Here is an 18,090-nt window from a genome sequence, read left to right on the forward strand (position 1 = left end):
CCAAAACACACACATGTTTATTTTCTTCTTTGTTTTACAGCACCACACAATGCTCAAACTCACAATGCTCAGTCCTTCCTTTCTTTTCTGTTCTCTTCTCTTTACTGCTGCCCTCACTCCTCCACTCGCAAGCTCTGTCCTCTTCATCTTGACCCCGGCTCCCTGAGTGGAGTGAGGCGGCCCCTTTTCTAATGTATCCGGATGTGATTCAGGTTCTCCCTGATGACCTTTCTACAGCACTTCCTGGTGTGGTGGAAGTGCTGCATGGGCACCAAGAAGCTCTCCAGGTGTACCTGCTTCCTGGTCCGGCAGCACTTCCTGGTGTGGCTGAAGTGCTGCATACCACGGCTTCTGAACCATCCAGGCGCCCCCTGGTGGTGGCCACGGGTTCCAACAAGCTTGAGCTTCCCATCTCTGTGGTTCCCATGCAGTCCCGGAAGGCAGTCCTCTCCTTGTCCCCTGCTTCACCAGGCCTCCTGGTGGGGCAAGGTCCCCGGCCGTCTATCACACAACATAGTGCCTTATGACATAGACATGCATTCCTGTGGCACATAACTCAATCTATCTATATATATAATTCACTAAAGCAGCCAGCCATGGCAGGCAAGACGCAAGACAGAGCCCCGCCCACCAACAATTCACTACGCACAACACGACAGAGCCCCGACCAACAACTCTAAGACCATGGGATAATCACGACAGAGCCCCGCCCGCCAACTCTAACCCTCCTCCTGCCACACTTGCAAACTGTTTTACATGCTGCATACAGCGATTCCCAAATGCAACAAACATGCTTCTTCTTAGATGGTTCTGCAGGAACGGGAAAAACCTGCTTCATACCATACTAAGAGCATAGTGTATTTGTTGGCTTGCCCGCCTGCCCGTCCGCCTGACTGTTACCAGCATTCACCGCAATGTACTGGAGTGTAAAACTATCACAGCTGCTACCTCACAAACTGTCCTTATTCTCCGGATGTCGGATACACACGCATGCAAGACAGAGCCCCGCTCCTAACTCCTCACCTGTGTCGCTTTCATTTGTGTACAGTCCACATGCACCTGTGCGCCACGTTGACTGTTCATTTTCCAAACACAAACTGTCCTTATGTTGGAGCCTTCACATTGCCCTCACATTGTTTTCCTTTTATTTCTGATCCCGTTCAACAACTATATGGCGACATCGACTTCTCAACTGTCACTCTGGAACAACTCAGCACGCGAGCTATATATTAAGCGTCACCAACAAAGACTCGCTACACCTTAATGAACAAGTGCTGAAACTTATCCCTACCGACGAAGTGACATTCACCAGCGTTGACTCCATCGTCACAGACGATCCTGCAGATCAACTTTTATTCCCTGAAGAATTTCTTAATAGTCTTACTCCCACTGGCATGCCTCTGCATAAACTCAAAATTAAAATTGGTTCAGTCATCATGCTTCTCAGAAACCTCCCGCCAGCAAAAGGTCTCTGTAATGGCACTAGACTTTCTGTTACCAGCATTTACTGCAATGTACTGGAGTGTAAGACTATCGCAGCTGCTACCTCACAAACTGTCCTTATTCCCCGGATATCCCTGACCCCATCAGATTCAAATTTGCCTTTTACTTTTACACGCAGACAGTTTCCTGTTAGATTGGCGTTTACAATGACAATTAATAAGGCACAGGGACAAACTTTCAAAAAGATATGCCTGTATCTGCCAAACCCAGTTTTCAGTCACGGACAATTGTATGTTGCTCTCTCCAGAGTTCCATCTTTTCATTCACTCACAGTTGTATCCTCAAACCCAGTGTGTTCAGTCATCAATAAATAATTTTGCGGCGCATGCTACGCCGCGAGTTGGCTAGTACAATGTAATGCAGGACATGATTTTAGTACTGAGCCTGATTCTGTTCAGATAGAGAGATGAAACCATTAGAAAGCCCACCAGAACAATGTTTACAAAATGAGTCTTGGTGCACCCCTCTAACTTTAAATCATGCATGAAAAGGAAAAAGTGCAGGATGGTAGTTTAGCATGTAAATGTGAGTTGGTGAAGACATTTGTTATGCAAGTGGCTCTAAGGTTGGTTACAGCTGGAAATAAGATGATGATGTTAGAAAAAGGCCAGGACCGCTATCAATGAAGCAATTCAGTGAATGGATCTATCTGTATATTTTTTAGTTTATGTTTACAGTTATCATTGTTAAAGTTTATCTATTAATGGGTTTGCTGTTACACTTTACATTTATTGAAGGGGGAAAATATTCAGTATTTTCATTTATTCCAATCTTAATGCTCTACTTAAAATCAGTGTAAAGGATTTTCAAGTTTGCAAGACCTTTCCAAGGGTGTAAGTGGCATAGGGCAGGCAGATTAGAAAATCTGAGAGAGGAAAGTCCATTGTGGCAATTAGAGTATGTCTGTATATATTACAGAGGGGAACATCCAAGGTACAGTATACCATTCAGGTGAACAATGTGACTGATAAGTAATATATCCATGAGAGAGAGTGATGCCGATGTCAATTGACAAGGGGTCAGAACACTTCCAGACCTGAAGAGTTTGGAACAATGTTGTCTGTCTGAGCATGAAATCTGAGAAGTTTGGAGGGAGGCCAGTTATACTCTTCCAGCTCATTTGACAGCACCACTTGATTCCTGACTGTGAGGAATCTTTGCTGTAGCATTTAGCCCTATGAAAAACTGGCTAGCTTTACATTGTCTGAGAGGCTTGTCCCTTTAATGTCTGCAGTGGATAGGTCCGCAAAGAAAGTTCTATCCTGGTGTCAGTTGTTGTCAGAGAGGACTCATTTCATTCCAGAAGTGATTATGGGGCCTGACTTGTAAGTTGCATAGGGAGTAAGGTTTAAAGCTATGCACTGACTGAACGTGAATGAGTTTTTAGTTGGGAGATTAAATTGCTTGCAGGCTCACTGGCAAAAGAAAGAGAAGAATGTCAAGAGTGTAATGGAAGGAGTGAGGGAGAGAGAGAGTCACAGGTGATGTCAACTTTCCATGCTAGTTCTCATGGATGGCTTTTATTTAGAGAGTTACAGACATCTAGAAGTCTTTTTAGGGGCTTGTTAGTCTTGTTGTTGCTTATTTGCACAAAGTGTCGACATTTATGAGACTCATTTATTAGAGAGCGATATAATGCTTTGTGTGCCAGAGGTGCTTATTATGTGAGTAATATATATATTACTTTTTTTATAAATGTTTTGCTCTCAAAGAAATGCGTACTGTATTTATTTTTTTATTTTTTGGCCAATTTATGTTTGATTTTCACTAAACTGTTCTTCGAATTTAACAGGTGATAATAAACTGTTCATTTCAAAAGTATTCCTTTTTTATCAGTTTTTAAATTACAGTTGAGTATGTACTAAAGCTAACCATGATTTAAGGAATAGATGCGTGTTAGCTAGCTGCTATGAAAGAAGTTATTTTTTTAATTTATATAAACAGATGAAAGGCACAGTTTTGAGTCTTTCACAGAAAACTAGGTTAATGGTTGCCAGGGGAATTTTACACTGAACAGTTCAGAAGCTGTACTTTTATGTCAATCATTGGTACCAGAGGTTTTAACAACTGAAAACCTATTCACATGTATCTTAATTGGACAAAAATTACTGTAGAAACTTGATATTTGAAAAGTTTAAGACCGCAGTAATATCAATGAACAGAGCCGAATCCTGTTTTTGACTCCAAGGTTTGTCAAAGAAGTTTTCAATGGCTAAAGATTCTTCATATGAAACAAATCTGTAAAGAAATCATTAAATCTACAGTTAGTCAGACTATTACTAAGTAAAGATTGGTCTTATTTACTTACATGTAGCGATCAAAGGATTATTTGTTTCAGCAAACACATGTATAATATTTATAATATTTACTCTGTACCAAGCCCTCTGTATTTATTTTCTGGTGAATAAGCGGGATGCATTTATGATGATTATATTTTGCTGTTGAAATAATATATAGTACTGCAACAAGATACTTGAATGTGAGTTTGACTGGAGGTCTTTAGTCTAAATTTTCATCTGTTAATAATAAAGAACATGAAGAATACATAAATTTGAATTTTACCCCAGCTCAGTTGGTGTTAGAGTAATGACAATGTGTAAGTGCCTAAAAACTAATTATAAAAAAACTATATTGTTTACATGGCTGCAACTCCAATTTGCCATTCCTGGATAATGCTTCAAACATTTGTCACCAAATGTTTTCTGTTTCATTACTTGTCATTTAGATGACGTCCTAACTAGACCTGGGTAAAAATATCAGTTTTCTGATTGATTGAATCATTTAAATGAAAAATAACAATTTCAATTCTTAAAGTCTTAAGATCGATTTTGTGAATCAAAGCAAGCGGGCAGTGGCTGGAATTTTCAAAGCAGCATGCAGTACAAAAGTGACCGTGTGCGCAAAGCAGACGACTTGAAGTAGCTCCATAATGCTGCCGTTATCAGTCATGACAGCTGGTTCTTTTTCTTTTATGTTCCATTCGTTTAATATCAATAAGCATCAGCTCTAGATCCTCATTTTAAAATGCTTGCTGTGGGTCTGAGGACACATTTTTGAGACTGATCAATATGACTGCTACAAGAGAGCAGCTGAAGATTATAGAAAGACACGTGTCTTCTCGCAATATCTTTAATTTTGACTTTTTCAAGATTATTTTATATCTCCAATAGGGTAATAAATTTGGCTAACAGTTTAGTTGAAGGGTATCTACATGGAGATTCATAGTAGATAGATAGATAGATAGATAGATAGATAGATAGATAGATAGATAGATAGATAGATAGATAGATAGATAGATAGATAGATAGATAGATAGATAGATAGATAGATAGATACTTTATTAATCCCAATGGGAAATTCACATTCTCCAGCAGCAGCATACTGATACAATAAATAATATTAAATTAAAGAAAGATAATAATGCAGGTGAAAAACAGACAATAACTTTGTATAATGTTAAATGTTAACGTTTACCCCCCCGGGTGGAATTGAAGAGTCGCATAGTTTGGGGGAGGAACGATCTCCTCAATCTGTCAGTGGAGCAGGACAGTGACAGCAGTCTGTCGCTGAAGCTGCTCTTCTGTCTGGAGATGATACTATTTAGTGGATGCAGTGGATTTTCCATAATTGATAGGAGCCTGCTGAGCGCCCTTCGCTCTGCCACAGATGTTAAACTGTCCAGCTCCATGCCAACAATAGAGCCTGCCTTCCTCACCAGTTTGTCCAGGCGTGAGGCGTCTTTCCTCTTAATGCTGCGTATATATATATATATATATATATATATATATATATATATGTACACATATAGGTTATTAAATAACATTTATTATTTAAGAAGCAATATTTAATTATTTTATAATAATATTATTTGCAAGATAATATAGATGTTTTTCTAAAGTAGATGCCATTGCATTGTATTAAAACAAGGAGCCCCCCATAATATGTGTGGACACTAATGTGGTGATACATATGTTAGTTAAATTATGGTGAATTTTGAATTAGTGTAATGCTGTTAATTTTTTTTTTTTTTTAAAGAGCAATGATATTTTGTTCCACACTTTCTAAATACTGATGTTAACTGTTCATTACCAATCAAATATTTCTCTCTATTATATTAAAAAAGTTTTACGTCATGTCCACATTATTCAGCCTTGACCACTCCCCTCCACACCACTTGCCCAGTCATTACTCCTACTGCGCACATCCTCTCTCCATACCATTCCGTGGCAATTTCAGTGGTAACTCACCGTTCAACACAGTCAGTTATAATGGCAGGGCAGAAAAGCAAATTTTATCTTTTCAAGAATGTTGAATCTTAGATCTCGATAGAAAAAGAGCAGAATTGCTGATAATGAACATCGAAAAAAAGAAAATGAACAAGAGCTGCATATAATAAAAATCAAGAACAAAAAATTTTTCAAATTAACGAAAAAGAGAAAAATGTCCCAAACAATATGCAACAACATTTTTAGAATGTAAGTTAGTGGATAAGGTAATTCATAATATTGTTTTTGATGAGGTATTAATATCATTTAATTTTTTTATTTACTTTTTATAATGTTTTATTATGTTTTACATTTTTACTTTTACTTTTTACTACGAGAAAAAATGTAATGATAAGGAGGCTACATTAGATTACTGAAAAATTATTCATCAATGGAAAACAACAATGTTGAGTTTACCCATTCTTGTACATTTAAAGTTTTTTTTTTTTGTAATCAGTTTTTTTAATGTCAAACAAATAGTAAAGCAACCAAAAAGGAGAAGATTTAATATTATAAAAATGTCCTGTACAAGATATTCTGAAATTAAACAATTTGTAAACTAACAAAGTAAAGTGATCCTTCTGCAGCTTTCAAGAAGACATAATAATCTCTTTTTTATATTACTGTTATAAAGATTTGATTACCTACAATGATGAGTGGGGTAATTGTATTCACAAAATCATTGAATGGATGTTTAATTCATATAGGTAAAGTCTGGGGCTTCAAAGTCATTAGCAATGTCTGTTTTGTATTAAGCATTTTTGTTAATCATGTTACAATTAAACAGCCACTGAACAAAGGTTTAGTTAATGCTTCTACGATATGTTTTTGTTGTTTGTCAAGGTAAGACAATGTTGTTCGTCTATCAAATCAAACACCCTGCCCCTTCTAAATTCGTAAAAGTTTGTGAGCAAAGACCAATATATATTAGTTCATAATATATGCTGACACATCAAAAAGCTTAAGGGGCCTAGTTTGTTTGACAATATTGGTACATTTTCAGAGGGAAAATTTTAAAATAAGTAAAATAAGACCCAAGTTTTTGTGGATGGAGTAGGGTTCCTTAACTGAGTAAAATAGGATGTTGAGCGTAAGATATGACAATTTTTCTTGGCAGAGTTTTTTTGTTTGCACAATCTTGATCTTATTTGTGTATGTTAATAGTATCTTAGATAATGAATTGAAGCAATGTAATTAAAATATCCCATCCTCATATTACTTTTTAATCATCTAATTGTGCACTGTTTGAGATATGTTGGTGAAGTTTTTGTATATCGTCATTATCTTCCATCAACACTAAAGAGTATAGTTTCAACCATAGATACTGATGAAAGATTGGAAAAGATGGACGTGTTTCTTTCGTTTAACAAACTTTGTAACTTGCATATAGTAAAGTACTTTGCTACTAGTGTTTGAGTTATACATGTAATTGTTCAGAGGATGCAGATATTGTCAACATAGAGGTCTCTGATGATCTGCATACCAGGTAACCTCAATAAGTTAAAACAGGTTGAGGATGGCAAGAATTATTAATAATCATTTACCAGCAGGCACTCTTTTTTGAGCAAATATTTCACACGAAGTTTTGGTGGTAAATTGACAGTTAATTAGTAAGTACAGAATCAAAGAGAGAGGTATATACAGAACAGTTTGAACACTAATTCCTATCCATGGCTAACCAAGCAAGCACAGTTTTGTTCCTTTCTGTTTCCCTCCATTGATTTAAGTATGTGCAGTATATTCATAACATAGTAGTAAAATTAGAAATTTAATAATGCCATGCCACATTCCCCCTGCTCACTTTTAGCCTTTTGCAAAATTACCTTTTCCTATAAGTGGCCTTTTATGTTCCAAATAAACAAATTAGCAATTTCTTCTAATATTTTTAAGAAGTATTTTTAATATATATTAGGAAATTCTGAAAAAGGTATAGGAACTGAGAAGTTATATTCATTATAATAATAATAACAATCTCACTTTTGCATCAAATTCATTATTTTCTAAATTTCCTTCACATATATTAGGCAGAATTAACTTAGTTTTGTTTAGGTTCCACACCATGATAGTACAGCACCCTGTAGAGTTAATATTATCTCAGTAGCTATGACTTTTTTTGCTATATGATTTAAAATTCCCATTCCACTTGTGATCTTACCATAGCTAGAATGAAAAATTTGTCCCACCCAATCTCTTCTTATTTGAATAACAAAGAATACTATATCTTTGTCATAATTATATTAATTTATTTATTACAATTGTATTTGTCTCCGTTCATTATTAATTTTACATTTATTTTTTTCATTTTTAGTGGTATTTCAGTGACAATTACATATTTGTTTTGTGTGCTTGTTTTTTTGTATTTCTAGGTTTCATGACCCAGTCAAATATTTTAGTAATGTATGTGTGGGTTTTCACAGTGTTTGTATGGTTTCCTCCCTATAACTTGCATGCTAAATTGTTCGATGAACCTAAATTGGCCATATTGAGTGATTATGGATCCATATGAGCATATCTCACCATAGACTGATGTCCCATCCATAGCTGGCTTTTGGCTTGTGCCTGATGCTAGTAGAATAGACTTCAGCTTTCTGAAGTCCTGAAATGGAAGGGAGAGTTTAGAATACAGAAAAATGGTTATCTGTTTTGGCTTCATGTTGTTGTGTCACACTAATATTTGGCATCAGGTAATCTTTTTGACACTAGTGATGCATATCTCTTAGCTAAAAGATAACCCTGGTGGGAAATGCAGGGCAGTAATATATTAGCACAAATAAACCTCTGAATAAAAACTCCTCCGTACACATAACAGTAAGTCATTTTTTTTTACCTAATTCCTCCCTCCTAAGTAATATCATATTTGATTTTGTGATGGTGTAATTCTGTTTAAAAGGCATCTGTGCCCATTTACCTAGCAGCTTTAAATATGTAACCAGTAATTTGCGTTTTTACAAGTCTGATTAATAGTTTTTTTCTTTGCATCATAAAGATATATACGGTATGTTGAATAAACATAATATTAGTTTATGGAATCAATCTGAAATATTTTAATTAGGTTAAGATACACCTTTATCTTATCAGATTTATGCAAATTGTTTGAAACTTTTTATTTACTTTATGAACAAACTATCTGCATGGAACAAATAACTGGAGAATTTGTATAATGTTCATGGATGTTACAAGCTTAAATTTTTCTATAGGTCAAATTTGATTAATTTTTGTTTTGCACATAAATAGCCATAGACAGGACATAAATGAAAGCTAAACTTTGGGAGGTTAAGGATAGAGAGAATGAGAACAAAGGCTCTTGTTTGTCTTATAAATGTAAAGTTTTCCAGTACTCATTACATGAAGCAAAAGTAATTTTGGATTCCTATAGCATACCAATAACAATATGAATACATTAAAAATGGCAATTAAGATATAGAGCACCATTACTTGTTTCAGTTATAGATTAGTTGATTTGTATTGTATTTATTTATGCAATCTTTAAAATTACATAGTATTTTTTTTTACCCCTTCTCAATGTAATTTGATACTTTGCTCACTTCATGTAACTCTTTTCTTTGCTTGTTGTTACTACTTGCAAAGTCAATGGACATTTGCAATGTCGGATAGACTGATTCAAATTAGTAAAAATGTGCTTGGTGATGATGGTGGTTCATATCTGTTACAGTTTGGTGGCCCTGATGCTTAAAAATGCATCATCTTCATAATATTGTTAGGGAAGGTGAGAGTCTGTAAAAAAAGTGATTGTATTGTTCTTTTTTTATAGTAGTAATGTTGTGGTGTATAATTTGGCAGTATTAGCTCTGTGTGGGTAGTTTTTAAAGAGCAAATTTAAATATTCTATAAAATTTTTACAATTCTGTTGGATTTCATTTCTCAACATTACATGACCATATTATAATTAGTCTTATTTTAGTACAAGCTTAAACGTATTGGGAAAAAATATATCTGCTTCCTAAGTGCCAGATCCGTATGACTTTAAATAAGTGACTCAGGAAATCTCATGTACAAATTAAAAATGTCCGATTGACCTTAATGTAATTTAGTTTTCTTTATATTCTCCAATTGTTTTTACTGAAAAATAATATAGCTGTCTGGCATTGCGTCCTTAAAACTTAAACTTTTAGAATACTTATCACTGCAGTTATAGTACATGTACTTGTAAGTTTTTTTGCTTGTTATAATACCCTCTGTTGTAGACTGCAAATGCTGTTTATTTATTTTGCTGTGTCACTCTGAATTCCTCATAAAATCATTACAAAGGGAAAAAATAACAACTGTATTACAAAACGGAGAAGCAAATGCAAATTTTATAATATTTAGTGAATAGTAATTTGCCTTTTTTTTTTTTTTTTTAAAACAGTAGAGAATGTGCAGCTAAACCTAAATCTGCAGACTGAGAACAAAGGCTCCCTTGTGTCAGGCGGAGAGTTGACCGTGTGCCTAGATGGATTGGCTGTTGATCTAGGAAGTTTGCCTAACGGCAATGCAGTAACAGACAGTAAGTACTGGACTATGTGCTCTCATGCTGATATACACTCCGTGTGAGGACTATCAGTTTTCACTTATGCATAGTATCAAAACCTGATTAGTTGTTGTTACAGTTGCAATTTTTTTTTAATTGATGAGAAACAGTACTTAGTTTGGCAGAAATCTGAAATCTATTCAGTGACCTGTGTATAGTAGAGTATCAAATACAATAACATTTACATGCTATTTTTTACAATTTTACAGTACATTTGTTGCAGAAAGCAGCATAGATGTTTCAAGTGTTTGCCTGCCAAAAGTAACTTGAGGGATGATTATAAGTAAGACGTAGTACTAGAGTTCTGTACCGTGTTAGCCATTATGAATGTAGTGAAAAATCAAGCAAAATGACACCTTTTATTGGCTAACTAAAAATATTTCAATATGCAAGCTTTCGAGGCAACTCTGGCACCTTCTTCAGGCCCGAAGAAGGTGCCTGAGTTGCCTCAGAAGCTTGCATATTGGAATCTTTATAGTTTGACAATAAAAGGTGTCATTTTGTTTGACTTTTCGCTAAGTAAGATGTAGGAATTTTATTTAAGTTTAGGCCTAGTATTGAATTAATAATAATACATATTGTAGATAAAATCTTTTGTCAATTTTGTAAATTATTTTGGTGACTCTAAATTGATCTTTTGAGTGGGTATGAGAGTCCTGTAATAGACTGGCACCTCATGCAAGATTAGTTTCCTCCTTGCACCTAGTGCTGCTGAATACGCAAACCATTCCCCACTGAACTGGATAGGCAATAGGAAAACGTATGCATGGGTGGTTATATATATTTTTATAAATAATTTAACATATTAAGTTGAAGCAATTTATTAATTCCTTACACTTATCATGAAAAAAGTTGATATTGTTAGTTATTTTTGTTCAACACCAGTCAGGATCTCCTTACAATTAAATTTTAGGTAAAATTTGGTCCTGACAAAAATTGTTTTGGGTATTTCTGATTGCTTTTTGGATGGTCTCTATGATCTTATGTGAGATTGTTTATTTAACTTGCTTCCTCTTTTGTTTTTTACATTACATTTTATAGATTTGCTTTCCATCTCTTTTGCTTTCTCTCTGTCCTTCAGGATATTATTCCCTTGTTAGGGTCAGTCGTAAGGATTCATTTTCACTAGAACTTCATATTATTTGTAGTCTCTAGTTGTTGTCCTTGTATTTTCAAAGCATTATAAATCTGTTTCTTCCATGTTCTTTTCATGATGTTCTTCTGTTATGTTAAGTTTTTTTGCATACAGTTTTAATCTGTTTTCCACACCTCAGTCTGTTCTTTCTGACTTTATAAATTTTATATTCTACTCCTGCCTCTTTCTTTATTTTGCTCGCTGTATTTCAGACTTGTGTTACTCATCCATCTTACCATTCTCACCTCTGCTTTTTCCAGCAGCTGTTTATGCCTTTTCATTGTCTGTACTTCAGATCTATACAGCATCACAGGACAGTTTATCATTTTTATCCTTTGGACTTTTATTTTAATAGCAATTTCTTGTCACACATTACATGAGACAGTTCCTTTCAATTAAAAAAAAGCTTTAGTCCTTAATATCTCATCCTTTATTTGTGTCTCATTGACATAAGCACTCGGGCAAAAAAAAAAAAAGAGTACTGACAAAAGGATGTGGTGGCAAAAAATAGGCACAGTTTGTGGAATTTACTTTAATGGATGCTTCCAAAAATGAAGAAAAGATTTACCTGAACTTTAAAATGTTATTAGATTTAGGTATTTGGCATGTAATGGTGTGCCTACTGCAACAGTTAATACCAATATATTGATGGATGCTGCATTTAGATTTGTCCCAAGTGATTTTGCATAATATAGTGCTACAAATTTCACAGTACAGTTATTCTTTTATTTACATTCTTTTGTGTTTTCTCTGCATGTATTGTTTTTCCTTGTGTTGCATGTTATTCTTTGCCATATTTTCTTTTTATATTTATATATAATATTGATAAAGAAAATTAATTTCTTTCCGTGGTAAAATCACAATTCATGAGAAGTTTGTATATCTTAATCAATATTCTGTTTATATGCTTACTGCATATGCAGGATTGTGAAGCTGTTTAAAAATTCTTCCAACACTCCTGCTCTAGAACGCTTAAAATAAAACTCCAGCTGAAACTTCAGCATTGTTGTATTTTCAAACCACCACTTTTACAGGAGACATTTTTATTCTGATTGTTTGATAATTATTACCGTGTATAATTGCATTTAAGTTCTCCCGTGAATAAGTCGGGACTTGATTTTACAGTATAATTTCTGGTATTTTTATAATTTCAGTCGTATAAGTCAAATGCGGAAAACTCACACTGGGTGCAAGAGATTATGATATGCTAGTGCCCACCTGAGAGAGTAACCACAGAACACACTGCCGTTTTTTCTATGTACTGTGCCTACGTCACCACACGGTAATACGCAAACTATTCCGAAGTGACGTTTGCACTCTTTTGTGTTTGTTATATCTCACACCCTCATACAACTTATCGTAAGAGCATCCCTTATCTACGATGAGCATTCGATCAAGAGAAAAAATGAAGCTGGTTTTAAATTGAAAGTAGTTGAAGTGACAAAAGAAATTGGTAACTGTGCTACTGCAACAAAATTTGATGTATCTGAGAAACTGGTGTGAGATTGGAGGAAGCAGGAAGATGTTTAAAAAAATGTGTCGTATTTTTGAATGGGCGTACTAGTTGGGGTCTGGTTTTATGATCGATTTTTGTTTTGGGTTTCTAGACCAGACTTATACAGTAAATATATAGTAAAGCAAATCATGGCACACATCCTTGTGTCATTTAGTATGCAGTGAATGAGGGTGCTAGCAAATAAAGTTGTGTGTTAGAGGTGTGGGATCCCACAGGACTCATTGTAAAAGTTGTAAGTATGGGGCTGTTACTCACATGAGAATGAAACAATTGGATGTTAGCTTTGAGAAGTATAAGGTAACAAATTGACAATAATATGCAATAAAACTCAATCAAAAATTTAAGGCTTTAAATATGAACAAAATTACTTTAAAAAGTATTGCTTACATGTTAAAAATCCATTCACAATGCCATTTTATATATTATCTTATTTTTGCTGCATCATGAACAGTGCTTACATGGCTAATGTCTTTCTTGTATTTCCACTTCATTTCAGTTACTTTACCTTTTTACCATGCTGAAGCTTCATGCGACCAAATTCACCAGGCCTATCATGGCGGTTCAGCCATAAACTGCCATATCCATCAGTATTACTATCTTTGTCAACATCTGATGACCAGTTCACATTGTCATCACTATGGCTTGATTCAACTTATAGTTCAGTTTGAGTTTGTTCTAAGACTGGCTTTACATTTTTTTGTGTCCACTGTGTTGTATGTTGAAGGCTCTGCCCCACTTGTGAATATTGATGAGTTACCATGCAATAGCAAAATGCATGAAAATATTCTTGATTTTTATGCAGTATGATGTTAGTTTATCCACTAGATGGCAGCAGAATACTGTCCCTAGTTCTCTTTGGGTTTCACACCATACTGCTTAATCTGAGAGATACTCAGACTTAACCACATTTACATAGAATTCTGAGCCTGAGAGAAAAGCTTAAGTTCAGCACCAGGCATGTTAAAGAATGAAAAATAACAAATTATGTTGAGCTTGTTTGTAAAAACATTTGTCTACTAATTTTGTAGCTGCTTAAGGCTTTGCGCAGCCTGCTTAATACTTAACTGATACGACTGAGAAATACGGCAGATTTGAGATCGGCAAATGAATAATACTTCTAAATTTAATGCATGCAAAAAAAAAACGTATACTTCATTCCCCAAAGCTCCAAATGTAGATGTTTCTGTATAAGGCACACTGTACTATGTCTTTGATGTTTTTGTATTCAGCAAGAACACTGCCTTACTTTATATGATAAAACATCCAATATTTCACCAACAAAGCACTCATATCTCGCATTAATATCTCATTTAATGTACTCTCCCAGTAGTATCACCTTGCATTATGTTCTGTGTGTGAGTATATGTGCAAACTGGTATCGATATTTAGTAGCTGTTAGCCCACAAAATGAATTGTTAGAGGTGAGTTAGCATTAATTGGTAAATAGCAAGTTAAATTTTATTGTGTATATTAAACGTGTCACTGTGATTTTCAGTCCTGGGTATGATGTTAAACTGCATCCGCCCTGCAAACAGTCCTCCAGCTTGCAGGGAAAACTTAGGGGTTGGTGACAGTGTTGGCACTCAACCACAGTAAAAGAATTCACACAGCTCCAAAATGAAGGACAGGACTCCTTTCTGCTCTCTGTGGGAGTAGCTCTGCTGAAGTTACCCATAGTAAAGCTGCTAGCATTATGAAGGGGATGGGGAAAAGCCCTTGGGAACCTTATCCCCGGAAGAGTCGAAACTGCCGGAGAGACAATGGGGTCAGGTCTGTTGGTGATCAGAACTGGTGTGGTGCTGAGACATCGCCCGCTGCACAGCACCACTCGGGTCTCAATTTGAGGTTGCCCCCGAATGAGGCACATTACCTGCATTGTGAGGGAGCATCAGTTATGGCACTACGGCCATGTGGCGCGTTTTCCAGAGGGTGATCCAGCTCGTAAGATCCTCATTGTTGGGGACCTGAGTGGCTGGACCAGGCCAAGGGGTCGCCCACATAACACCTGGCTGCGGCAGATAGAAGGTCATTTCCAGAGGGTGGGACTGGACCACGTGTCTGCCTGGGGGATTGCCAACTGGGATCCCAAGTTGTTTCATTGTGTAGCAACGCACTGTACCAGTGCATGCTCCCCAACTTGACTTGACTTGATCCGGGTAGGCTTGTCTCTCCAGCATGATGATCATCTTCCTCTTCTGTTAGAGGAGCTTTGTAAACTCCTTATTTCAATGGTGGCACTCTCTGAGGTGTGCAAACCTGGGACTGGGCAGATCTCTGTAGGTGTGTACAACTTTTATTGGTCTGGTTGCTCTGATGGCTCAGGGAATAGCTGTTGCTGTGGCGGATCAGCTCCTTCCAATGGTGTCCAATTTCACTCCTTTCAATGAGTGTATTATGAGACTCAGATTAAGGCACTCACTTGGTGCTTTGTCTGTTGACTCGGTGTATGCTCCAACTGCTTTGAGTGATGTCTCTGTGAGGGAGTCATTTTATTTTGCAGCTTTGCTTGTTGGTTGATGGGTGCCCGCGAAGTGACACTCCTCTGGTCATGGGTGATTTGAATGTGGCCACTAACACTGATAGGGCTGGCTATGATCCCCCCATTGGCTTGGTGACCGTGCTGAAAGTGGCTCCATGTTCCTTGACTTTACAAAAAGTCAGGGGCTGTGGATTGCTGTATCCTGGTTCCAGCACCTTGAGCCACATCATTGGACTGGTGGTGTGGTGAAGGAGATTGATCACATCTTCCTGGCCAGACACCGGAGGCTCTTACAAAACTTAAGGGTCTACAGAAGTGCCCAGTTTGTGAATTCTGACAACTTGTTATTGCTACTCTGAAGATCCAGTTTAGTTCTAGTAGTGTACCACCTACTAGGAGAATGAGGCTGGACCTGACCAGACTCCAAGATCAGGCTGTTTTTAATGAGTTTGGCTTCAGTTTGTGTTGGGAACTTACAGACTTGGGTGCGACTGCTGATCTTAATTTGATGTGGGAGACCTTCCATGACAAGACCCTGAAGGTTGCTGAGTGTTGTGTTTGTGTTACCAGTGTGCACAGAAGGAGGTGTTTCACCTCATAGACCTCCCTGGATATCATCCAGAGGAGTTGCAGCACATGGCTTGAGGGTAACTCCGGTTTGTACCGGGAACTCAGAAGGACAGCTGTGAGGGCTCTGAAGACATTTGTTAGAGGGATCTGTGAGTAGGTGACACACCATCTATGGTCTAGTGACACACCATCTGTGGTCTAGTGACTCCTGTCCTGCTTACAGAGGAATCAAAGCATTACATACATCCAAATCTGTTCCTCTGAGAGTTGTAGTTGGGGCAGGTGATAGAATGGTCCTTACGGATGACACTGCATTTGTGACCTGCTGGTCTGGCTATTTTGAGCAGCTGTTTAAAGAGGATCCTCCGGCTAGGACATTGGACATCGCTGGGTCCATGGTTGTTAAGGATGAATCTCCTTATAGCTGTGAACCACCCAGTCTCACTGAGATTGCACAGGTGGTGAACCAGCTAAAGGTAGGGAAAGCTGCAGGGATCTGTGGTATCCAAAGTGGACTTTTCCAGGCTGGTGCTAAGACTGTCGTCCTTGCATTGCAAGCAATTTTGCGAAGTCAATGGAGGCTGTGATCGGGGCTCTTGAGAGACTGAGTATGAGTGTCTGTGCGAGTGTCCTGGATAAAAACCAAGATCCAGGCCTTTAATGACCTCTTGGGCACAGCCATCAGCAGTGTGTCTGTTTGCGGAGACGTTGTCAACCTTGTTGAGAGGTTTACTTACCTCGGCAGTGACATTCATGTCTCTGGTGACTCTCCCCATGAAGTGAATAGATGAACTGGGAGAGCATGCGGGGTCATGAGTTCACAGGAAAGGGGTGTGTGTGTGTGATGCTTCCGATATCTTTGCAAAATGATGAAGGTCCAAGTCTTTAGATTCTTGGTGCTTCCTGTTTTGCTATGTGGTTGCGAGACATGAACACTATCCAGTCACCTGAGGTGAAGACGAAACTCCTTCAGTACTGTGTCTCATCGGAGAATCTTTGGGTACTGTTGGTTTGACTTTGTGTTGAACAAGCGGTTGCTCATGGAGTCCACAATTAGATACATTTCCTGCATTATGAGGGAGCGTCAGTTATGTTATCCATATGGTCAATTCCAGGGAGTGGGACTGGACTGCATGTCTACCTGGGGGGTTGCCAGCCAAGAACCCGTGCTGTTTCATCATGTGGTAGGTGCGGCAACGTGCTGTACCAGTGCATGCTCCCTGATCTGAGTTAAAATGTGTTGTTTTTAGCTTCATGTAATTTTGCTATAGATATTCAGAACTGGAATGTAAAATAGTCTTGGATTCGTGTGTGGGTTGGTACTAAAAAAATCTTTAAAAGTCCTGGATTTTGAAATTAACTGAAGTAACCGGACCCTGGATAAATTAATATAACCTTAAGGGTAGTTGATTTTATCATTTTTAATTGACTAGTGATATCTATTCTTCTGTACTGTATATTTAATATCTATATCTTTAGTAGGTAAAATGTTAAATATTTTTTTTATCTGTGATAGCCAAACAAAACCATTTAATCCTTCGTTTTCATGCTGATTCAGTGGGCTGCAATGGGAACCCACACTGAACAACAGCATACAGTATTGGGAGTGTCCATAAAAAGAATCTCACATTATTTGTGTTGTATTATCCACATGTCATGTGTCCTGTTGTATGCTCCTAATATCCCAAACACATGTATTGTTAATGTTGTTAACGGATCATTTTTGAAAATCACAACAGTGAAGCACAAGCAGATGAGATTGAGGTTGGCAATTCAAGATCTTCTTCTTCCTTTATTCTTTGGTTGTTAAATTTATACTTATGGTGGTGAGCCATACTTCTAGTACAGTACTTGGAGTTTTTTAACAACAGTTAATTAAATTGCACCAGTGGGTTGTCCTTTGGCTTGCTGAAGCATTGGAAATAGGCACACATTTGAGACATACCTTCCTCCAGATAATATATATAATGTATTAATGTTCATTGTGAGGAAATAAGTTTTCAAAAGAGGAGGATGCAAAAGGTCTGATAATGATGAACATATATAAAGCAGCTGTCCCAACTGGAGGGATTTTAAAAATGCTGAAGGCAG

The 18,090-nt window shown here is 37.0% G+C and overlaps 1 protein-coding gene across 1 annotated transcript in view; it reads left to right on the forward strand.

Annotated features, from left to right (window-relative positions):
- The window catches only part of wwp2 (WW domain containing E3 ubiquitin protein ligase 2), a 174,071-nt gene that overhangs the window by 36,157 nt on the left and 119,824 nt on the right, over positions 1-18,090 (forward strand). The window contains exon 3 of the mRNA XM_028809863.2: positions 10,138-10,275. Within this exon, the coding sequence (XP_028665696.1) occupies positions 10,138-10,275 (138 nt within the window). The remainder of the gene's footprint in view (positions 1-10,137; positions 10,276-18,090) is intronic.

Source organism: Erpetoichthys calabaricus, chromosome 9 (assembly GCF_900747795.2).
Source record: "Erpetoichthys calabaricus chromosome 9, fErpCal1.3, whole genome shotgun sequence".
Taxonomy (NCBI): domain Eukaryota; kingdom Metazoa; phylum Chordata; class Cladistia; order Polypteriformes; family Polypteridae; genus Erpetoichthys; species Erpetoichthys calabaricus.